Source organism: Athene cunicularia (genome assembly GCF_003259725.1).
Source record: "Athene cunicularia isolate RWA chromosome 5 unlocalized genomic scaffold, athCun1 chr5_part1, whole genome shotgun sequence".
Lineage (NCBI taxonomy): Eukaryota > Metazoa > Chordata > Aves > Strigiformes > Strigidae > Athene > Athene cunicularia.
In genome coordinates, this window is record NW_020799101.1 from 1,281,359 (window position 1) to 1,305,417 (window position 24,059).

Consider the following 24,059-nt stretch of genomic DNA (forward strand, 5'->3'; position numbering starts at 1 on the left):
AAAAAAAAAAAAAAAAAAAAAAAAAAAAGCTTTTCCTTTTATGCAGCTTGTTCCCCAGGGTCTCCAGGACACGCATTTAGAAATGCAAGGCATATGCTTTCCCTGTTTGCTGTACTGTCTGCAGGGCCTGTATGTATTTGATATAGATATATCTCTATGTCTGTCTGTCTGCGTTGAGATGATGCCTTCCCCCGAAGCAATTGTTTAATAGATAGATTACTCCATAATTATCATGCATACAACACATTTTGATACTTGTTTCTGACATCAGATCCTCTGTATCTGGTTTTACTTCTGGCACAGAGAGAGATTTTTTGATTTTGACCGGTATCATACAAAGCTCTTTTTATTCTGTGTATTTTTTTTCTTAAAGCAGGTAACATTTTCCTGTCACTGTCTTTCCCCCCACAGGCCAAAAGCAAATGTACTGTCATGAGAATTGGTCTCTGTCACGTGAGGAATTTGAAATATGGGACAGACTTTACAGGATTAAGGAAAGTGATGGAATAAAGGAACCGGTGCTGCCGCAAAGTCGGTTTGAAACCTTAGAAAACCTGGAAGAAGTAACAGTGAGTTTAACTGGAATGTAATGTTTCCTTAGACTTGAGGCCTGAAGGATACCCTAAGTAACAAAGTTAACTACGAATTTGAAGGAGGTTTATCTTAAAAATGCAATTTTTGAGATTTATATGTAGGTTTTTGAGGTTAAGAATTTAGGACTTAGATGTTTGTAACGGGTCTTTGAGGTTAGGTCTGTAAATTAAAAATACATTAAAAAGTCTCGCAGTATCCGTTGAGTTCTGTTCCTGTTTCTAAGAATTCCATGCAGGATGCTGTGTTCATGATGGTTCTGTATCCACGCTTTTTCATTCCCTTGGTTCTGTAACTGTAAAAGTGTTACTGAAAGAAAAGCTCAAGTTCTCTTTTCTTAGTCAGAGAAAAACTTTGGGGCTTTTGTCGTTTCACCACTTAACCTCTCTTCCATGGAAAGCTGTGACAACACAAAGCATGGAATTGTTTTTATTTAAACCAGACTTAAACATTCGTGACAGCGCTTAGATACTTTTCTGCATTCACAGTATTTATGGTCCTTGACAGAGAAATAGACATTAGTGTGGCTAAACAATTTCTTTATTAAAATCTCCTTGCCGATCTTAATTTCAAACCGCAGAAGCATGAGGAGGAGGCAACTCATGAACTTTCCTTGTCTGAATGGAGGATTTGGCAGAATCGTCCTTTTCCTACAGCTATGGTTGATCACTCGGATCGTTGTTACCATTTCATCAGCGTCATGGAAATGATAGAGCTGATGAGAGACGAACAGGTAAGGTGCTTACGTTTGGCTGGCTGTAAACATGCACAGTTAGGCTATTTAAACGTAATATGTGCTCTAGTTCTGTCTGGCCAGCTGAAACAGAAAGTGGGGAAGTGTTTGCGTGGGGCTGTTAGGCATCATGAAAAGGATAATGTGTGTTTAATTTTGTTTCAAAACGTCTCCCACTGATATTCTGTAATTTTGACCTTTTCCACAGAAGGTGTTTAAATTAGTGTTTCCCTACACAGAAAAAAAACCACAAAACCCACCCATAAATAGTTCTTTTTTTTAATGGATCCAAGTACTGTTTTTTTACAAAAAGACATTAAATATGAGAACTATATATGTCAAGGAGCAAAGTCACCAAGAATGGCATTAGAACTGTTGGCGATAATTTGGTATCACATACGTACCTCTAATGCATCCCATTAAAATGATGCAGGAATGCATTTCATGTTTTAAGGTGGTTGTGTTTTGAGGCTTTTTGGGTTGTTTTCTGTGAAAGCTTTAATTAAAAACCTAATTGCTCCTGAGAATTAAAGGATAAGAGGAGGGCAGTCAGATAAACGTGGCTGAAAACCATTTGGGAGAGGAGAATTTTGTTCACTACCAGTTATGGATAGCAGATATGCCTTTATAGTGAAAGGCAAATACAAGAAAACGTGTGTAGTGGTGGATCTGTTGACAGTACTGCAGACATCAGTTGTTCACCACACTTTTCTCCTCCAGTTCAGCTCTTCTGGGTTCCACACATAACTGCTTTTAGTGTGTTGATGTTTTCTAGGTTATCAGAATCCGTTGCTAAGCTGGCCGTTCCCTGAAGGACTAGACTAATCAAGGAAGAGAACAGAGACATTGTAGCTGTACTCCTGGCTAGGAAGGTGTGTTAGTGGAAGGTTGTTAGTAGACTTTCAGAGCTGAGTTTCTCCACTTTGTCACAGAACAATGGTGTTCTTGACTTCTTCCAGAGCCTGTGTTCCCAAGCTAGGGTCAAGAACATACTGCCAGAGAGAGAGAGGATTCTGGGGAGAGTTCAGGTGTAGAGAGCCCAAGGTAGTTGAGAGACAAAGAAATGGTTAAAAATTTTAGAATTGCTCTTCTAACTGAGGACTTCCCTCCCCACCACCAAAGCCAGCACATGAAGTACTGGTGACTTAAGTGCCTTTTGTGAAAGTGTATCGATATCAGAAGCCTCTTCAGGTCCTCAGGTGCCTTCAAACCAACATCTGGCAACCTTAAAATAATGTACAGCGCAGATTTGTTAATCAACAAGTGAGTCTTCTGTCTTCTCCTCCCAACTCTGCCAAAGTGAGTGTCAAAATATTATAAGCAAAGCGGAGTTTTGCGGAACTTTTACAGAGAGATCTGGCTACTCACAGGAGTGAGACAGCCCTGCTCACTTAGCAACAGAGGGGATCTCCCTTAACAGGCGGGACCCCAAACTGTGGCTTTTTACACCGTGATCATCACTTTCCGTTCTGCTGAGCTCTGGTGGGCATGGTGCTGCATTTCTGTGGAGTGGTGCTGACACGTGCCATCGCTCGCAGCACACGAGCTCTCCCCGGGTGCTGTGGAGCTGCCCTGTGTTAGCACATTGTTATGCTGCAGAGCCTGCAGACGGAGTCGTGGAAAACACTGGAAGACCTGCATCAGAAAAGAAGGGATACAGCTATTAATTGATAACAAGTAATAAACTTGCACTGTTTCTAACAGCTAAATGTCAGCTTAATCATGATGTACTGTAGGTATTGCTCTCACAGTTGGAACATTGTGACGGTCTGTTACCTCATTCAGCTGCCTCCCAGCTCAAAGTTTCAGGCTTCATCTGGACTGATTTCCAGCCAGCCTTCTCTGATCTGTCTTAACTAGTCGTAGGTGGAGACGCTGAACTTTCTCACCAGTTAGAGGAGAAATCGTAACTGGATGTCACTGGCATGCTGAAAACACCTTCTAATGACTCCACTGAATGTGAGAGGTTACAGCATGACACATCACTCCACCCTCTTGAATTCTTCTAGGGAAAAACAGAGTGCTAGCAGGAATTCTGTGCATGGAACAGGAGCTCTGCCCATGTCTGACAAGGCTGGTAGGACAGAGGCTGTAATCAACACTGACACCCAGTTTTTAAACTTCGGTGGTTCTTGGCCTCTCTCTTACATCTAAACCAAATTGTTAAGGTTCAGGGACATCAAAGCTTCACCATAACTGTTTCACAGAAGCAAAGATGCAGTGGGTCTTTGTCAGCACTAACCTTGTAAACAAGTTGTATTAATGTTAAGTTCTCCTTGACTTATCTGAAAGGCCCCGAGACATTTTTATAGCTGACCCTGACTGTCTGCACCTTCGGCAAGTTGGCAGGTGACACCAGGTGAGGGGAGGCAGGTGACATGCTCCCTGCATGTCCAGAGGTCCCTCAGCAGGATGGCAGAGACCTCACGACAGGGCCGTGAGAGCAGTGGAGCCCTTGGGGCAGCAAAGGCCACAGCCCCCCAGCCCCTTAGCAGGAGAGTGGCCAGCTGGGCAAGGGAAGCGGTTGTGCTTGCCCAGGGCACGGGCAGCTCAGGACAGGAGCTGAGCCCGAATTAACGTGTCCCCGGCGCGTTACGCACAGCCAGTGCACACCCACAGGCTGGGCTGCGCCTCGGGCAAGCGTGGTGTTCACGGGCTGCTTCTGACGTTCTTGTGGAGATTGTCTCCAGAGCAAGTTTCCACCTTCAGAAGCTTTGCTTTACCTAGTGCTGAGGTGTGTTGTGAACCGTAGGAAGCGTTAAACAGCGGATAGCATAAAGACTGAGTCCAGCCTCTGGGAAATTACCTTTAGCAGAAATTAAAACTGTAAAAATCTAGCTAAAACATTAGTCTTGGATAAAAACAAGTGGATAGAAACAGAAATTGTTTTAGCAGTGATTCAGAGGGTTTTGCGTGTACGTACTGTGCATCCAGGTTCCTCTTATAACTATTCTACTGCCAAATATACCACTGCTAATTTGTCTGATGTTAATTTATAGTTCCTCATAGCGGAGAGATTTAAGACAAATACAAGTCAGACTGTTTCCTCAAATAACTAAGATATTGAACTTCAAACCACAGTTCTAGTAATTATTTTCTTACTGAGGGGAAAAAATATAAAACCAGACAAAGCATTATTTTACTATGAATAACCAAATGATCTGGAAGTTTCTGATGAGACTACTTATTTCTTGGGAACGATCTCATTCAGATATTAGGAGTAACCTAACACGAGCCAGCTCAGGAGGTATCTGTGTCCTTTATGGGTGCTTGCTTTTTCTATTACAGAAGAAAGCTTGGGAACTCACTGATGTGTAGCTTTCCTTAAAAAAAAAAAAAAAAAAAAAGGTCAATTAAAAGGCTTAGATATTTTTAAATAGATGAAGTGAAAATGCCTGGAAAAAAAGGATTTTTTAAAAATTGTATTTATATGCTCTTAAAAACTTAGAGAAGAAGTTGGCACAATCAAAAGAAAATAAAAAAGCAAAAGAAATCCCAGCTACAAACCCTGCGACAGGCACATCCACTGCAGAAAAGCCTTTAATGCCTGTGTGGCTTTATTACTACAGCAACGAGAACGGGGCAGATGGGATTGGATTTTCCACTTGCCACGAGCGGGGATTTTTTGTGTAACATGGTAACAAATCAAGTTGTCCTTATGCAAAATAATTCAATAGCTTTTAAGCATTTTTGAAAATTAAACTGTATTGTTTGGAAACAAGGTCAGGACAAAGTAATCATTTTTATTGAAATTATATTTGTCCAAGTGTCTGAGGATAAGTAGCAGGAAATACTGAAGTGCAAATGCATTTTTTTTCCGGAAGGAAGGCAATTCTGAATGTCTTTTTAATTGTCAGATGTGGGAGGATGACTGTGGGTATCTGTTTCCCACTTCAAATTGACAGTGGGGAGTTACAGTCAGATTAATTAGTCTCCCTAGAAAGACAAAAGAAAACCCAAAGACTCCCATTAGAAGGATTGCTTCTCTTTTTCACTCAAGTAGTCTCTGATACCAAACACCTTGGGACACGGGGTTTAGAAGATGAACCTGAAACAGCTGCCACTAAAATCGTCTGTCACTTACCATCTGTCTTGGGTCGCCTTGACGGATTCATTGGATGAAATGCACGATAGCAGGGAAAATGTCCCCAGGATACCCTGAAATTCCAAACAACCTGAAAAGGCTTTCCATGATTTAGAAGTTTTAAATCAGGGGTGTTCTGGCGGGAAAATGGAGTTTTTTCAGCCAGCTGTGACTTTTTTTTTCCTGGAGACACCAAATGCAAAGTTAAAAATGATTTGAATAAAGACAATGAAATATTTTTATTTTTGTTTTAGACGCTCATTGCCTCAGGTTAAAATCCTGATCTGAGATGTGGCAAGACTTCTTCCCCAGCCAGCAATAAATCATTTAAGACAGCAAATGACATTTAATTACAGTGTTTATGGTGGGTGGCCTAACGCATCTGTGGAACTGCTGCCTTGAGCTGTGGGACACTGGTTCTTGTTTGGGCACTGAATCTGGCTGAAGCAGCAGAGAACAGATCATCCAAGCCAATACCCTGTCCTGGGATTCTCAAAAGCAGGCTGTGCAGAGGTGGCCCAGCTTGTTCTTTATTCCAGAAAAGCCCGAGGGGAGCATGCTTCCCAGCGTGAAGGTGCAAGGCCGTGTGGTTTGTTCTTAGGGACAACCTGCGAGACCAAAAATCCCACTTCTCCAATTAAAATAGTTTCTTTGTGCCATATTGATTCTTCTGATCTTGTTGCCAATTGATTTGAGTCCGAACGCTAATTGAGACCCGGGTTAGATTGTTCAGACCTTTAATTGCAGGTTTTAATGATCCTGGGGGGTTTTGTGCTCTCAGTGAGATCAGAGAAGTCAGAGTGATTAGGCAAAGGCTTGGGGGGTGTCAGCCGTGGGCAAGGGACGGGGGGATTGAGCAGATTGTGTGGCACCGGGAGGGGTTTAGCTGGCTCAATTTGAGACACTATCTGCAGTGCTGAGGGGCGACTGCTCCTGTAGTGTGCCCCACAGAACCCTCCTGCCACAGGTTCAGACACACCAGCCAGAAATGTTCTTTCCACCCAAGTGAAGCGATCCCAGTTGTCTCGAAAATGCACCGTAATATTACATTTTTTTGGAAAGCAACTAAAATATCCAGTGTGTGATGTGGGGTTACCAACTTCAGTCTACAGCTAAGAGAAGCTTCAGGTGCATTCCGTGGTGAGGGAGCTGTAACACCATGGTGGAGCTGCCTGCCTTTTGTGGGGTCCTACTGGTGTCTCCCTCCCCGCTGGCGAGAGGGTAGCAGAGGCTGGCTACTGGTGACTTTTGGGTTTGTTCCAGTGTTATTTTATTTGTTTAGGGATGTGTGTGTACAGTGATTTTACATCTAGGTCTCTGGATTTAAAATAGCTGTGTGCTGTTTTTCACAAACTGCCAAAATATTTACGTATGTGAATAATTGGCCGGTTGTTCCTTAAGCTCTACAGAAGACTGATCTGGCAAAACTTTGACACTAACTGTGCCAAGTGCAGACTGGCATTTGTACAGTCTGGGAACTCTTGCAGGAGCTACTAGACACCAAATTTCTTTGAAGATGCTCTTTATGTTTTGAGAGGCGATAATATTATTAAATTGTTTTCAATATTATAACACCACACAGGTGACAAGTTTAGTGCAATATAGTCACATTTATTCAGGACCCTGAACTGCTACTGCAGTTGAAAAATTGCTTTTAGGTGCAACCGTCCTGCTATCTGCTTGGATAGACCTGCTGCTGCTTCTGGTTTTAGTATTGGCATGGAAATACAGTGAGCGTAGGAAATAGTGATGGTCACTGGGATTCAGCAATGTTTTGCTCTCCTTGTTTTCATGGAAATTACGTACCGGTGCCCTGGTCAGTGCTGTGTGTCTCCTGAGCGTGGTGGCTCCCCCCGTCCCCCCAGGTATTTCGGCGATACTGGGCACGGGGACATGCCAGGCTGAGGCAGGCAGACACTAACTGTCAGCTTTAACCTGCCTGTGGTGTCAGATAACAGCAATCTGCAGTTACCAGGTCACACACCTCCAGTACTCACTAGCTATCACTTCTGTCCAGGAAGTTTAATAAAATAAGCAGTGACTAAAGATAGATTAATGTATTTTCTGGCACTTGAACGTTCACTCTTGCCTCTGCAGCCTCCTTAATGATCCTTGTTCCAACAATTGCTAGGGTACACACCCCAGATTTTGTTAAAAAAATCTTCTTAGGGGTCTTTTGAGTGTTTTTACAGCAAACACAGCTTCACAATATAGACAGATGCTCTCTCAAATTAGAGTTATCAGTGAAAGAAGTACAGGCAGATAAATGACTAGTAGCCGATTGCTACTAAGCAGGAGCAGATGGTGGCTCTTCAGGAATTGCCAGCCTGGGTGTCATGGGAGTAGGAGGTGTCAGACTCTGACTTGGGTTGTGAAGAAGAGTGTTCGGTGGCTGCATGAGAGAGAATTTCTGATTAATTCCAGGCAAGCTGCCCGAAAGCAAAAAAAGCAATAGAATTAGTAGGAACATCGCCAATGTGATACTGTTAGGAAAAGAAATACTGCAGCTTTTGTAGAAGGAAATTGTGGTTCCTGTGTCCCTTGGGCTTCTTTCGTGAGTCAACTAAATAGATTTTTAAGGGTCATCTGGTATACTATACTTGAACTTCAAGAAAAATTTTTTGACGGTGTTTCTTCCTCTAGATCTCTTCTGGAAACTAAGAAATTGTGGAGTAAGAGGGATTGATGATTCTATTCATTAAGGGGTGTCTGAAAGGTATATGGCCTGTGCTCCGAGGGTGGGGAGGTCAGCACTGAAATCACATAAGCAACAAAATTGTTTAACCTATTTGTAAACCGTGTGGAAAAGTGATCATTTTTACAGCAGGAAAATACTGGGTTTGGTGGTAGATTTTAAAAGTTAGTCATAGAGAGTTACAGAATTTCGTCAAGAATTAGCCGGTGAGCAAGATCTAAAAAGCTGGTGAATTAAATTCCGTACCAATAAGTTCAAAGCTGAATGAAGGAGAAAGCTGCCTTAGCCAGGGAAGAGTTGTTTTGGGTACTTCTGTGTGAACGTTACATGTGAGCAGTTTAATGATCACTGTTAGTCATAAAAGGGATTAGAATTTCAGAAATGTGACTGCACGGGCGGTGTTGACTCCATGGGGTTTAGCACTCAGTGTGAAAGCTGGAAATCCAGAAGCCTGTCTCCCCTGGATCTAACAAAAGGTGTTCTGAGAATAGGTTCTGGTTGTGTCAGAAGAGACTCAAATGCCAGTTGTCCGAGCTGCTTTTACCTCTGTTTCAATCCAGCTTTCGATTAAAGAAGTTATAATTGTTAAAATCTGTATTATATCTGTTTACAGACTTACTTTTCCATTTTTAAATAGCAAAATCATTGGGGTTTTGGCCAACATCTGAATCTCATCAGAAAATGTACATCCAAAGCAGCTTATGAGGAGAGACAGGTTAATTTTAATTTTGGTAGTAGATGCCTTAAATCTAAATGCTAGAAACCAGCATCTATTTATACATATATTTATATATTAAAATTGAAAATTTTAATATCTTAGGTTTACTTTTTCCTTTTTCTACATTAAAATACCTATTGCTCTTTAAACTGAACCAGTAATTCGAGGCAAGGGTATTGATTTAGTACAATAATACAAAAGAGACGCCTGTTTTTCTACTCCTGTGTGACCTGTTTACTGAGTCGCTGGTACACGCTGGAGCTCACTGAGTTACAGAAGAGCTGATCTGGTGAGTTAAGGTTCTACAGGTTGTATGCATTCGGGCTAAAATGTGATAACTGTAGTTCGGTCCTTTCACTCCATCAGTATTAATGAGACTCATGACTAAGTTGAACTAGAAAACTTATATAACTCCATGTAAGCCTGAAATTAGGTTACTGAAGTTTGTCCTAGATGCTAAGTTTCCCTTCTGGACTGTTATCCTGGCACACAGCAGCTCTGCTAGATAGTTTTCAATCTTTTTTTTTTTTCCTCCTCCCCCAAGTTAGAACACAATCATGTATATACAGTGGCCTATTGAAGTTCTTCAGTGTACCAACTCCTCACTCCTCCTGTTTTCTGTGTTGTACCCAATTACTTATCCATGCAAGAAACTTCCCTGCTTTGATCTCTCTTTAAAGACTTTTTTTTTTTAAGATTTGGGGATTTTGTCAGGGACTTTTCGAAAGCCTTTCAGAAAGCTGGGAAAATGGTACGCATGAGAGCATCTCCATGGTTTTGCTTGTTGGTCTCTTCAAAGACATCTAATGGATTTGTAAGGTCTGATTTTTTTGTTTTCACAAAGAATATTGCCAGTTCTGAAGAAGACTCATCCAGTACTTATGTCATCTGTTACAGCTTCTGATTTATTCAGTATGGAGATAAGGTTAGCAACCTGTTCGCTTCCTCCCTGACCGTTAACAAATGGCATCACATTTGCTGCCTCCTAGTTCCTGAGGTGTGCAAGCAAGAGATTGCATACCACCATTTCCAATTCAGGAGCTTCATTCTTGAGATCCTTCAGGTCTTTGGACGACGTGATAGGGTTCTGTTACCCCTTACCCTCCCAAACAGCCAGCTCCCTGTTTGGCCATACAAAACCAGAAATGATTTGCCTGTACCTGCTCTACCTCTGGTCCAGTTGTGATCCGAATTATCCTTTTACCTGCTTACCCTCATCTTGTCCTGCAGGTTTGGTTAGGTGTGGGTTGCTTTACTTGGGGTTATTTAAAAAAAGCAGAACACTGTAGGGCAGGGATGGTCTGTGCTGCGCCTCAGGAGTGTATTGGGCAGGCAAAAGCAGCATCACTCCTCCTGTGTCAGTGAGGTTCAGCGGTTTGGCAGCGAGTTGGTCCTTAATCCATTTAATATCCGTTGTGGTGTTCTAACGCTTGGATACTTTAATTGAAATGTTATGCAACGTTCAGTTGTTACTTACATCAATCTAAACATAATGTCATTATCGACACTGTTATCTTGTCAACCACATGTACAGTCTCCTCAGATGACAGTTGTGAAGTTAATTGGGCCAGGTCGTGTTGGTGGTTGGTTGTTGCTCCTCTTTGATTTCATACCTCATCTTGATTCTGTGTTTTGACTGAGCCTGAGGGAAGCTAATTACTTAGAACCTGCACACATCAAAATCATCCTTTAACCCTTTCATAGTAATTATTTTCTTTGTTATTCTGGTATTAAGATTTTGCTGTTCATTATTTAAGGCAGCCTATATAAGCTGAGGATCTCCTTGACAATCTTTTTTTTTTAAAAAAAATCCTAACTTGTAGTTCCTTTGGATATGTTTAAGAATTAGATAGCCTAAGCCTAGGCACTAAGTGTGTAGCAGCTGAGTAACACCTGCTGTAGTGACACACAGAGTCGGTGTTTCACAGCCCTTTAGAGGTGAATCTCTGGCAGCTGAGCTTCCTCCCCTGCTCTCACCCTCTGCTGTCTGACCCCTTGGAAATGGTGCTGAGACACGGCCGCCACTGCTGTCAGCAGGACTGGTAACCGCCTGACCCCAGAACAGCCTCGGCATGGATTCTGCCTGATTTACTCTGCACGTCATCCTTTCTGTGGCATGTGTGTGCGAGGTTAGTCGAATCACAATATCGATGATGATGGTTGTTATTATTACTGAGGGTGAAAAAATGCAGTTAGTAGTGGGTAGTGTGCTTTGTCTGCTGCAGCCAGAGGGGATTCAACCCGGTGCGAGGGTGTGACCAGCCTTCAGATGCATGGAAGGTGGCCTCAGATCCCGTTTGCAGGAACACATGTAGACAAGCCAGGCAGCAGTAATTGTAGGTATACTTATTTCTGCCTCAAATTCAAATGCGTAATGGGGTAGAATGACTTTCCAGAGTATTTTTCAAACCTTTTTTTCCACGATTGGCTCCTCTAGCTCCCATAAGGAGTCTAGCAGTGAAAGGCTGTTGAACAGCAGCTCCAGGTGTGCCACCTGTGGAAACCCCAGCTGTTTGCTTTCTTGGCCGTCCCTTTGGGAGGAGGCACCCCAGTGGTCCCAGGGGTCCCAGTTTTATCCAGCTGCTGGTGCCACAGTGCCAGTGGTTAGAACAGCTCTGGAAACTTCCTTAACAACACAATTACACAGAGACCAAATGTTGGAGCAATGAGAAGTCACATTCTTTGTGTGTGAAGACCAGGGTTACGGCCCTGGGAGAAGAACCTGCCCATCGCTTGGGTACGTGGGCTGGGGAGAGCAGGGTCTTGCTGGTGGAGAGCTAGGGAAGGGAGATCCAGGTGTTGCTGGGGTGTGAATAGTGAGTATCAGCACGGCTAGCACAAGCTGAAGTACAACTGCTCTAGTAATATTCTGGTGGGACAATGAGGACGGCTCAGGAGATTGATTATGACGACCTCATTTTTTTTCCTACTTGTGTACGCTGAGTTTTGGAGAATGATACTAGTATGGGAGGCAGGTAACCTCTTATTGTAAGAGTCTGTTTTATCACCCACTGTTTTATAAAGGTATCTTGTTTAATTTCAGGGATTGGGTCTAGGAATTCATCTGACAGAACTGCCAAAAAATAATTGTACTTTCTGTTTAGATATTACATCCTCATTTGGTTTTTGGTTGGTTGGTTGGTTTTTTTTTAGTGAAACAGGTTAGAACTTTGGAGTGTTTCAAACTATTGCTTTTCAGAGCCTCATTTGACTCTTACTGTTCCTTTTGAAGATTGCATGCCTTAATTTTGAAATCTTAATTTAAAGGAGAGAGTGAGAAGGATGCTAAATAAATAGCTTTTCAATCCAGGCAGTCCTTGTGTGGATACCTACCCGGGAGTGATGTCAAAGTCTGTTGTGCTTTTTCCAAGTGTATTTTTTAAAGAGTTGGTTGTCTAGATCAGTGCCTTTTTTACAGAAGTTTAATAAACATCTGTGGGGGAAAAAAAAGGAGTTCAGAGTATGTAAGTGAGAAGTTCCTAACATGCCATCAGCGGCAGTAGCCAAATTACAAACAATAGAGCAAAGAGAACTCCATGTGCTCGAGTAAGGGTTTCTTCTGCCCGCAGCACCTTCCTCAGCCTGGTAAGTCCTCCCAGAACTGCAGCCTGCAAGCATTGCCCTGCCTGAGGACGTTGTGCCTTCCACATTTTGTTAGCAAAGGGGCGTTGCTTGCTGTTGGTGTTCTGAGAACTGCATCTTACCTGCATGACACAGATGCTCGGTGCAGAATGGGAAGTGCCATCTTTGTTCATGCACGCTATCTTCTGGTTCGTCTAAAACATTCAGGGTTCGCTACCCAAGCATAGATTTGCAGTTGCTACCAGCAAACATTTTGTTTGAAAGTTGTGACCTTAAATGCAAAGCACTTCCCTTTTTTTGTTTTTCTCCTTTCTAATAACCTTTAGGAGTATGAAAACCTTTGTCACTTGTTTTAAATGTCCTTACGACAAGTCTTTGCAAGCCTGTATGTATTTATAGTAAATATTACACTGTGTTTGTCACCAGGGAGACTGCAGCTATGAACTGGAGATTCAGCCTCACTTACGTATTGAAGACGTTAATGTCCAAAGGAATAAAAGTCATCATTCCGTGACCACCTCCACACTTGAACAGAAACCACGCTCATCTGGAAAAGACATGGCACACAGATCAAAAGTAAAACCATTTCTACCTGATCCAGATGATAATGAGGATGAATTCTTTACCACGTTTAAAATAGCAAAACCAAAACCTCCCAAAAGAACTTCTGGATTAAATTTGGAAACGACTGTGTTTCCTGTTGGTACTAATACTTCGGCTTCTTACTCAGCAAGGAGGCTTGCTCCAGTTGAAAATACTGACCAGGTCAGCCAAAACGATGAGGAACTAGAGGTGACATTTGACTTAAATGAATGTATTGACCTATGTGACAACAGCGAGAATACTATAACTCATGAAAGTGCGGCAGTGAAGGAACACAAAAGTGTGGATAAAGCTTGTAGGTCACTGGGGATGAACCATGCAGATTCGGGTTATAGCAGCTTCACAGCTGAGAAATCACCTGTGTCCTCTGACTTTTTTTATCTTCCTGAATCATACGTAGATTCATTTGCACTTGTGAGACCATCTGAGGAGCCTTCTTTGTCAAAAGGAGTATTTTCCCATGCGAAAAGGCTTTTATCACAGTCTCCTCCCTCTTTGGATAAACTTGATGATTTTGAAAACATGATGAGAAATGAAGATACAATCTGTCCCTTTCAAAAAGTCATTTCTGATACTTCCTCAGAGAGACTGCAGGACAAAGTCTTTCCTGCATCCTCAGAAGCTGATCACTCTCTGCTGCTCTTTGAAAACCCTGAACTGAAAGGCGCCCGTGAATCGTGTGCTTCTATAAGGAACTGTTTTTCAAAAACTGCATCATCTTCTGAGGCTGCTGCTGTCAAAGCCGAAGAGGAACTTCACTGGGATGACAGCTTTGATAATCTGTTTGAGAATGAAGAATTCACTGAAATTCAAAAGAAAACTCCAACACTAAATCAAACTCTGACAAATAACCCTACAAATAAGTATTTTGTTCAAAAAAATAAAGAAGATCCTGAAATTAACACAAAAAATGTGATTATTGATGAAGAGAAGAGTATACATTTATTTGAAGATGACTACGTTTATGACGCAAATAATGGAGGTTTTTCTTTGAGCAAGGAGCATTTGGTGGGGTCAGGCTCGGGTGCAAGGGCCGTTGGGGAGCGCAGCCCCGAGGGGACCCGCCGGGAGCGGCCGGGGGGTGGCACAGCCACAGCCACCCCCACAGCAGCTGGTGTCAGTGCGACTGAGCCCTTCACAGATCCTTATGACAGTTCTCAAGAACTGTTTTCTGTTAACTTTGATCTGGGATTTTCCATCGAAGACTGTGAGAGTGAAATCGTTGATGAATATACAAATGCTAATAACGCCAGGAAATCAAACAGTGTCTTGGGGGGTCATGTGTATGTTAAACCCACTGAAAATATAAAAAAAACCCTGAATGATAGCTCCAGACTTGAAACGCCACCAAAACGGGATTGCAAAAGTTTTGAGAGAAGGGACATTTCCCCACTCTGGGCACTCCAGAGCAGGAGCCTGAAGGGTAGAGAAGGGACCGAGCACGCTCCCGCTGCGGGGCGGCTCTGGAAGCGGGGGGGCAGAAGGACAGGAGGGGGATCACCTGGAGCTGTGTCTTCTGCACCCGCCCCAGCGAGTGGAAACGTTCCGAACACTGAAGCTGTCAGAGGGATTCCTGTGAATGTCTTCTCTAGTGCCAGGGAGGAAATTCCAGAGGGGACAGAGAAAGTCACTAAAAGCCCCCGTAGGCAGAACTTCAGGAGTCCAGCCGTGGGTGTGTGTGATTCCCCTTTAGGAAGAGCTGGAAGCCTGGAAGCCACCGACCTTCGTAGCTCACATCTGTCTCCTGCTGAAGGTAGGGATTTCCAGGTGGTTAATGCCTTCATGTTTAAATAAATACAACCCAGTATCTTCTGGATCCTCAATGTGGTTTTATGACTTAGGTGGGAAGGGTGAAAGGCAAAGGGAATAATGGCTGCAACACTAGAAACTGGGTCGAGGAGGAGACTTTCCAGAGCCTTAAGCCTGCACACGAGCTTAGCCCTTGGGGGCTGAAGGGCAGACTGGGGGCACAGCCGGTGTTAAAGCCCTCGTCCCTCCTCAGGGCACCAACAGTGCAACGTGTGAGACGTGGCTGCAGCACCTGGAGCTACCCTCAGAGCCCGGCTTCATCTTCCCAGTGTCTGACTTGTAGTCAGCTGGATCTGTTGCTCTTCAATCCCTGAGTCCATGCTGTGGATGTTTTCCTGAATCCACGCCGTGATACTTTCCTGTCATTGTTCCTGGGGAGCAGAAACTCTACTGATGGATTTCTCTCAGTTTAGTTGTGTGGCGACTGTCTTGTATTTACAATTTTCTGATTATAACTTCAGTACAAACCTGGATTGTCTGAAAAATATTGACTGTTTGTAGGCTCAATTCTATTTCCTTCTCTCTCCCCGTCTGTCTTTTTCTATGCCATAAAAAAATACTTTGTATTCAGGTACTGAAATATGTATAAATGACCGCCACTCCTCACTCGTAGGTCACTTAGAGGTCACATTCACACCCTTCCATGTGTTTATCTCTCAATAACCTTGAGTTACTCAGAGAACAATTCAGGCTTAATAGTCCTTGGTCTGATTCATAAGGCACATCAAGTTTTTCTGAATGGTTCTGTTATTGCCCATAAAGATTGAAACAAAGCATAAGCAGTCCTTTTGGTGGTTAAAGCATCTTTTTTTTTCCTTCTCTTTGAATTTGATAGCTATCATATTTTCTGAAGGTGATTGATTGTCAAATGCCACCTTTCTTCCTGAACCATCACACCTTCAAACTGATACGTTAGCTTGAATTAAAAAATATGTTGAGTTTAAAAATTGTAATCTATTTAATAAAAATTTTTAAAAAGCCAAACGCCAAAAAAAAACCCAAAGCATAAAAGGCAATAAATTGCTGTTTTAGAATTTCAGGGTTAATACTGACCCTGGATCAGGTTGTTAAGGACTGGAAAGCCTCCGTGGACAGCGTGTGTTATTGAAATGATAGTCAGTGGTATTTAAATACGATATTTTAGAAGTTGAATGCTTCTTGGGAATTTTGTGCTTTTCCTTAAAGCAATTCAAACCTTTGAGGGATTTAGTCAGAACCCCCTCTCCGTCCTGCCATACCCCCAGGCAGACAGGTGAGCCTACGCCTGCCACAGCTGCCCTTCCCCTCCGTACCTATGACAAGATGCTTCCAGAAGCGTAACTCTCACTCAGCTTTAAGCGGCTTCTTCTGTTGGTTTCATTTTTCACCTCCTTTTTTGCTGTATCTGTACTGCCTGGGGTAATCACTTCCACTCAGAGACTCTCCAGGAAACTAAGATTTATTGTACATCTCAGCTGGAGATTAGTTATTTTGATTAACAAGGCTAAAGAGAACAATATTTGCCACGCAGATCAATAAGTAATCTCCGTTGTAGGTACTTCTATAAGAGAGGCAGATTTTGATTGCTCAGTTATAGCAATATTGTACTGTGAACAATGCAGTGCCTTGTGAATGTTGTTTACTATTTTTTCTCTAGGAACCAGCAGTGAGAGTGAAGAAGAGATCGTTTTCCAGAGAAAAAATAGGAAAAAAAAGAATGTTTTGAAGTCTCCTGATGTGAGTCTTGGGGGGAAAAAAAAAAAAAAAAAAAAAAAAAAAAGCTAAGAGGAGCAAAATGACAAGTCAAACACCAAAACAAAAATCCCCTTTGCAATTATAGTTCTTTCTGTTTACACAGGTTACGAATGACAGCGATTTTGAGTCACCCATTCGTGCCATCAGGAAACGTCAACACCCACTTAACATGGTAAGTGCTTCCCTGAGACAGAAGAAAAATAATGCAAACTCATTTATGGAGCATATATTTAAACAGTTTTTCTTTCTCCAGTCAGTAGGCAAGTGTTCTTCTTAAAAATACTTATGCCATCTGACCTAAGGGGTATCAGAATGTCCCTGCTTTCCTTCCCTGAGTCTTCCCTGAGCTCTCCAGAGATGACTCTGTAGTTGTGTGGCAGTGAAATACTGTTATGGGCAGGAGAGCTGAGCCTCTCCCTGTGTGAAAGGCAGTAAAATAACTTTTCTTCTGCAAAGCTCTTAATCCAAAAAAAAAAAAAAAAAAGGTCACATTTGACCTGATTTTTCTTGCAAAGATTGTTTTCCTGTTCCTTTTGTATTTAATAAGATTGGCATTGTTGCATTATTTTGTCATAGCAAATCAATCACAAAAAAATCAGGTGTTGCTTAAAAAAGCCAGATGTTGAAAGATGGCCGTGTCATTGAAAATACTGCTTGATTCAGTCTTTATTTATTGAAGTGTTTGTGAAACGTTCCTCTAGTCAGACGTGTCCAGTGATGACAGCATGGATTTTCACAAGAGCTCAGGGAGGACCACAACTAGCAGCTGTAACAAAAACCAGCCGAGAGGCACGAAACGGCAGAAGGTCAAGAGCAGTTTCTCATACAAGGTATGTGACCTCCTCACACCTCTCCTGGGGTGCTGTGGGTGCTGCTGGGAGCAGCTGGCACTGGGGGTGCTGTAGGGAACTGTGGTGCTTTGTCCTCTGTGTGTGTGTGTGTGTGTGTGTGTGTGTGTGTGTGTGTGTACATTTGCAGCAGAGGAAAAGCTGCTTCAGAAGAACGTGAGCAGCATGTGCTACCAGACAAAACCAAAGGGACAGACAGACAGACAGTGAGATCCTGCTTTCTCTTTAGACTGCAAGAATGAACTGAAAGTATTTTCTAACGTCTATTTTTCAATATAAAGAAAACATGAAAATGACAGAAATGTTGAGCACTGCTTTCACATATGTAAGGTGGAAATTTAGTGTGTCACTGAGTCGCTCCCCCTGGAGCTTGTGTGTGGTTTATTGCTTAAAAAACGGAGCTTCTGTCTATTTTATGGCCTTTGTAGGACCTCAGGGTACAGCTGTATTACAGTAGTGGGCAGTTGTTTGTTCCTAAGACACTGTTTAGGAGGGCTGAGGCTCGTCGCTGTTTCGCACGAGTTTATTGCTTCACACAAGAGGAAATCTCGAAACGCTGGGGAATGACCTTAACCCTCACATCCATTGCCTGACTTTCAGAGGATTCTGCAGGGCCCTGCCTAATAATGTTCTGAAGGAAAAGAACAAATTACGTTACAAATGGAAGATACTCCAAGTTTAGTCAGACTCAGGAAGCTCAGGTTCTTGTCCAGAACTTACACTATTAGGATACTTACTCATGAATTTACCACCTACGCTGATGGTTTTGGCTTCGCACCCATAAGACAGCAGTGGTGCCTCGACCCGAGAGCTTAAATCTGAACTTGGTGTTTTACACTTTAATCTGTCACTGCGTCAGGAATGGATGCAGGAGAGGATGCAGGGCTGGGATCACATATTCATAGTAAGCTGTAAAGCTCTTAAATATGCATGGATGTGGTTCCACTAGGCAGAAATTACTGTAATCAGGGCTTGCTGGGCACATTATGTTGGTTATTTTTAATGTTTTAAAGATAATCTTCATTAGGGAGGCTTCCCTATAGTATCAGTATTTTTTGTTCTGGAATACAAAAGACGAAAAAAATCCCTTTTTTTTTAGTTCTATTGGGACATTTTTTTTTATGTGAGGCCAAAAGGTTCGTGGAAAGAGAGTGTGTATACTTGTGAAATTCTGCTCTGCCTTCACACATCTTACCCAAACATCCGTAGCGATGAACATGACAGAATTTCAGATCCACAGAAGATCCAAGAGATCAAAATCATTGTGCTCAGGCACCACCAGTCGCAAAGTTGGGTCACAAGTACAGGTAGTGGAGCTGTAGGTACAGCAGAGAGGTGCAGCTGGATTAATGGAGACCGTGAGAAGTCCAGGGGGCCTAAATTAGCCACTGGCACTGAACTCAAACATTGAAAAAATAATTTAAGAACCTGGTAATTTATTGTTTCCCAAGTGTAACCAGACTCTTGACTGTTGGTTTCTGGTGTTGTGGTGCTTTCCACGCTGCAGGGTTTGTCCTCTCCGTAGTCCTTCAGGAGGAAGAAGGATTAAGACTAATTGGCAGTAGCAGTGAGAGTTCTTTCCTGTAAACAGGTGGCCTCCTGGGTCTTGCAGGATAATCAGAACTGTTCTAGAAAAGGAACTACTGCTAATGCCTGTCATTCAGGCTTACTAATTGGTGTAAGCAAATAATTAAAAGACTTTGGAAAATTTGAAAATCAGATATGTCACTTAGTGTGACACAAGGTGCCTCAGTCTTCCGTGTGCTAAACTAAAACTCACTTCAAAGTATTTTGAAGGCAAGCAAATAAATTTTTGGAGTAATTGGGATACATGATTTTTTGGGTTGTTTGGTTGTTTGGGGTTTTTTTTCTTCCATGTTCTACTTTAGTACTTTATAGCTGAAATTGTGAGAGAAAGTTAGCTTAATATAAAGTCTCTCTGACAAAACGTCTTTCTGAACTCATTGGTTTTGTTTCCATGTACATTCTTTTGAATGTTTTGTTGTCTGCTTTTGATGGAACTTAGTACCAGGGTTTGTGTCATGTCTCCCGGCCTGCAGTTCGTGTGGGAAGTGCCTCATCTTCCCTGAAAGAAGAACTTTTTCTCAATAACGAGTTGCACTGTCTGATGGATTCATGAAAAACTGAATCCTGAGTCCTAAACAGAAGAGGGCAAACCAGAGTGAAGTCTGTATCTGAAGTTTCTAGTGGACTGGGGTTCAGAGTAATCCCACGCTTCTAAATCAGATTTTTGAAAGGAAACAATGAGCAAACTAGCTTTATAAGTTCCAAAATGACCTCTTATTTTCCAGGGGCTTAGCTACGACATGTTGGTAGACTCTGGTTGGAGCAGTTCCTGGTGTGGGCACAGAGAGCGCCGCAGGGCTCTGCGCTGTGGGACCCGTGTGTGTGCTCAGGGCTGTCTCTGAACTTGGTGTCCTTTCCATCTCCTTGCCCTGTGAGGATTCTCTTGGCAAAGCCAGAGGCCTAATAGCTGTGACCATCGAAGCAGCTGGTGGTCTGGATTCGCGGCCTGGTTTAATCAGAGGTGTCGTACGTAACACTTAGTAAATCAGGAGCCAGCTTCTAACTACAGCTTGGGGTGCTTTTCTCTTTCAGACTGCAGCAAGACAGTTTTTAGATGAAGAGGCAGAGGTGTCCCTGCAAGACGCCGATGGTGTTTCATCTGATGAGACTGTTGATACAGAGAATGAGCTGAACTCTTCCCTTGCTCAGTTCCTGAATGATGACGTAGAGGACACACAGGCGCTGAAAGGTGAACGAGGAGGGGGGTGGGATAAGGGGAGTGTGACAGGCACGGCCACGGCACCAGCTAAAACCTCAGCCTGGGCCAGCTTATGAGTGGTAACCTCCTCAGCTGTGCTCTGGCAGGAGCTTTCTGTTATCTCTCTGTGCCTTTTCTGGGTTTATTCACATGGGTTTCTCCTGTAGTAAGTTCCCCACTGGTGTCTGTTCTTTGGGGATTGCAGGGGCAGGAGACCAGCTCTCACTAAGCGTCACCCACCCGCCTTTTACACCATTACGACTGAACAGAAACACCATTTCCCATTTCACTTAGAAATTTCTGAATCTTTCTGGTCGTCTCTTAGAGAGACTTAAAATATGACATGAAATAATACTACGAGTGTTAAAGATAAAGTTCCAGTGTTGGCACTGACAGAGCTGAGATGATTTACTTACCCCCCTGCTTATGACCCTTGCCTTTCCCTGGCACATCTGCATGATGGAATCATCGTGTTACCACTTAAGATGCCCAGGTCTTGCTGAGGATTTTCCTCCTCCACTGAAATTGTGAGTGGCTCACTGTAAGATCTGTGTGGGCTTCAGCAAACCCGTCCCTTTCTCATAGTCTCTGAAATCAGTGGTGGCTGTTTGGGAGAGACTCACAATGCAGAAATCAGAGTGATTTGTGTTCCCTGTGGCTGCTGTTGCCCTTCTCCCTGCTGCGGGCAGCCAGGAAGCCTTCAATGTGGCTGCTTTCCTGGCAGCAGGCTGCATGGGCTTAGTCCTTTGCTTTTTGATTTCCAGAGGTGTCTGGAGAACTGCAAGTTTCTGGTTTATGAAATACAGGGAACGTAAAGGCATTACTTAATATGGAAAACACAATGTAACAATAACGAATTAAAAATTGAATCCCTAATAATACTTCATAATCTTTTATGTTCTCGTTTTAATTCAGACTGTGAGATGAAAGGAGTTTACCTGAAATCTGTGCGCAGTCCAGCTCTTGGCAATAGATACAAAATGGTTCATCGTGAATTCGACAACATGGAGATTTTCTCACAGGTACGAAGCGAAACGACTCCTGTCCTCGTGAAATCCTGACCACGGGTCACCGTGTTTAGGGTCTAATGCTACTCCAGAGTGTCGCTTGCAGCCTGTTGTTGATAAATGATAAGTTCCAGCAGAAGACTGTTGGCTTCATTTTGATTTTGAAGTGGCAGTGTGCAGACCCTTGTGCTTTGGCAGAAGTGTACACCCCCAGTTCTCCAGCTGGAGAGGGGCTGTCAGCCAGTCTGCGGTGAAAGGGCAGGGTCAGGCTGGCTCTGAGGAAGGATTTCTGTGCAGAAGGGGCTGTTGGGCATTGGAATGGGCTGCCCAGGGCAGGGGGGAGTCCCCGGGATCCCTGGAGGGGTTGAAGAGTCGGGCTGAGCCAGCACTGAGGGATCTGGGGAGTTGGGAAGGGTCAGGGGGAGGGTCATGGTGGGGCTGGAGGAGCTGCAGGGGCTTTTCCAACCTGGATGACCCTGGGATTCTGTGACAGCATCCCAGCCCCCGGCTGTCCTTCCACCATTCCAGTGTGGCTGTAAGAGGTGTGGGACCAGCTCATCGCCCCCGCTCCACCACCTCCCTCTCACAGAGGAGACTGGTGGCACCTGTCCCAAGGAAGAGCCCGGGGAGGGCAAGTTAACACCAACATTATTAACTCGCAGTGTTGGAAAAACAGGATGATTCCTTATCTCCTCCCCATTTTTTTTTCTATTTCCTGTGTTCCTGCTTTTTATACCACCTTTAGCACAATAAAATAGACATCTAGATTTGAGGAAAAGGATGAAACATATTTTTTTTTTCCTTTTTCCCCTGCTAATACACACAAATTCAGGTTGTGCTCACTGACTATCTGCCGGCAGGGACTTGATTTCCCAGCAGCCTTGGCTCATTCCATCAGACCTGTTGTTTCAGCCGAGGCAAAGCCTGACCTTCCCTTTCACTTCCCTGCAAAAGCATCACCCTGCGCTTCTGCCAGCCAGGCTGTGCCTGTGCTGGGGGGCTGGGGGGTGGGCGGGCTCTGCCTTGTCCCAGGACCCGCAGCGGGGGTGAGAGCCCTCTGCAGTTCCAACCCCTGACAGGAGCCTGAGTGGCCCAGTCGCCTCTGCTGGGATCTGCTGGGATCCTGCAGTTCCCATTCCCACCGAAAGCTCTCGGGGATGGCTGGTGGATGAGAGTGCCTTTGTGGAGAGGAGGAGCAAAACTGACTGGCTTTGGTGGTTTTTCCCCCTGACAGATTCCTGAGCAAGACCCCGCTTATGCAGAGGACAGTTTCTGCGTTGGCGAGGAGGAAGAGGAGACTTGCAAACAAAGTGACTCTAGTGAGGAGGAAGTGTGTGTTAATTTTGATCTCCTAAATAATGAGAGTTTTACTAGTGGAAAAAAACAGTATCTCACTCGCCGCAGAAAAAAGTTAAAGCAGGCCAGGATGGAAGAGGACTCCTCTGTCCCAGCCCAGAAGAAGAAACTGTCCCGAATTATTGTTCTCAGTGATTCCAGTGGGGAAGAAACAAGTGTCAGCAACGAGAAGCCTGTGAGAAGAGACAGTTTGGGGGCAGGACAGGAACATGCTCCGTTACCCCAGTCACTGCCCCCAGCCTCTCCCGTGCAGCACAAACACGTCCCTGGGGAAAAGGTTGTTCCTGGGTCTGTGGAGAAGAGTGAGGTGCTCCTTGGCGTGAAAGCTCCGGGGGCTGGAGCGCTGGATTTCCACTCAGAGGGCGCAGCCAGGAGCACGCGGGTCCTGCCGCCTGCCGACAGCTCGGGCACGGCCAGGGGGGGTCTGCAGGCTCCCGCCACCTTGAGGAACCCACCCGGGCCCCCCGCCCGCAGCGCTTTTACCTGGTTTATGAACCCCGGCCGCCTCGTGCCCAGACACCGGTTTCTGTGTGCGCAAAGCTGCATGTCCCGGCCCCGGCTCCTCCCCACAGCCCCTTCCCCAGGGGGAGGCACGGGGTACTGAGTACTGGCACGGTTTGATTTTAAGCTAAAAATGTCTCTGACACGGGGCTGTCCCTCCTTCACACCTGTACAGCCCCATACGAGTTGGATTTGCCTTTTACTTTACTGGTTGGATTTTTTACCTTTCCTTAATGTAATAAAAAAGTCTGAGCTTATTTTACTCACGTGTGAACGGGACTCTGCTGGGGGGAGCAGCGGCGCCTGGGAGCTGTCCCTGAGCCTGGCTTATCCTGAGAGCTGGGCCTGTGCCTTCTCATCCTCTCATTTTTAAGCTGCGGAACAGCTGAGCCAGGCTGTTATATATTATATCATAACATAATAACACATTTTATAGTTTACACATTCTATATAATCATAATAATATATATTCTTATATATTGTATATCATATTATATAGTATATCAATATATATTATATATTGATTTTCTATATTATCTGTTATCTTACACGTTCTACGCCTGATCTATCTGTCCATGTCACTCGCTTTCCTTCCCGAGTCGCAGCTCTGGCTGCCCCGGCCACCCCTGTGACCCCGGTGGTTGCTGAGGAAGGGCAGGGAGGTGCCTCCCCCCCCCAGCCGTTATTCCCATGTTTAAAGCAGTTTGGGGTGGTGGCACCCAGGGGACACGCCCCAGCCCTGCCCCCAGAGCAGCTGGCGGCAGAGCGCGGCCGCAGCGTCCCCAAGCCCTCAGCTCTCTGCAAGGATTTATTTACACATTTTACAGTGGAGGAAAAGCCGTTAAAGTGCAGTGAGCAGCCAAGGCCTGTGTCCCCGCTCAGCTCCGGGCAGGGCCTCTGCCCCCGGGGCCGGGGCTCTCGGGCAGCAGCTGCGTGTCGAAGGGGTGGTGGAGGTAGCGGTGGATCTGCTCCGCCTTCCGCAGGCTGAGCTGGGCACCGGCGGCAAGGGCCGA

The 24,059-nt window shown here is 44.2% G+C and overlaps 1 protein-coding gene across 1 annotated transcript in view; it reads left to right on the top strand.

The window, feature by feature from the left end:
• The window catches only part of FANCM (FA complementation group M), a 68,739-nt gene that overhangs the window by 43,697 nt on the left and 983 nt on the right, over positions 1 to 24,059 (top strand). The window contains exons 12-20 of the mRNA XM_026849162.1: positions 412 to 569; positions 1,172 to 1,324; positions 12,830 to 14,759; positions 16,452 to 16,531; positions 16,653 to 16,721; positions 17,251 to 17,379; positions 20,017 to 20,173; positions 21,098 to 21,204; positions 22,424 to 23,067. Coding sequence (XP_026704963.1) covers positions 412 to 569; positions 1,172 to 1,324; positions 12,830 to 14,759; positions 16,452 to 16,531; positions 16,653 to 16,721; positions 17,251 to 17,379; positions 20,017 to 20,173; positions 21,098 to 21,204; positions 22,424 to 23,067 — 3,427 coding nt within the window. The remainder of the gene's footprint in view (positions 1 to 411; positions 570 to 1,171; positions 1,325 to 12,829; positions 14,760 to 16,451; positions 16,532 to 16,652; positions 16,722 to 17,250; positions 17,380 to 20,016; positions 20,174 to 21,097; positions 21,205 to 22,423; positions 23,068 to 24,059) is intronic.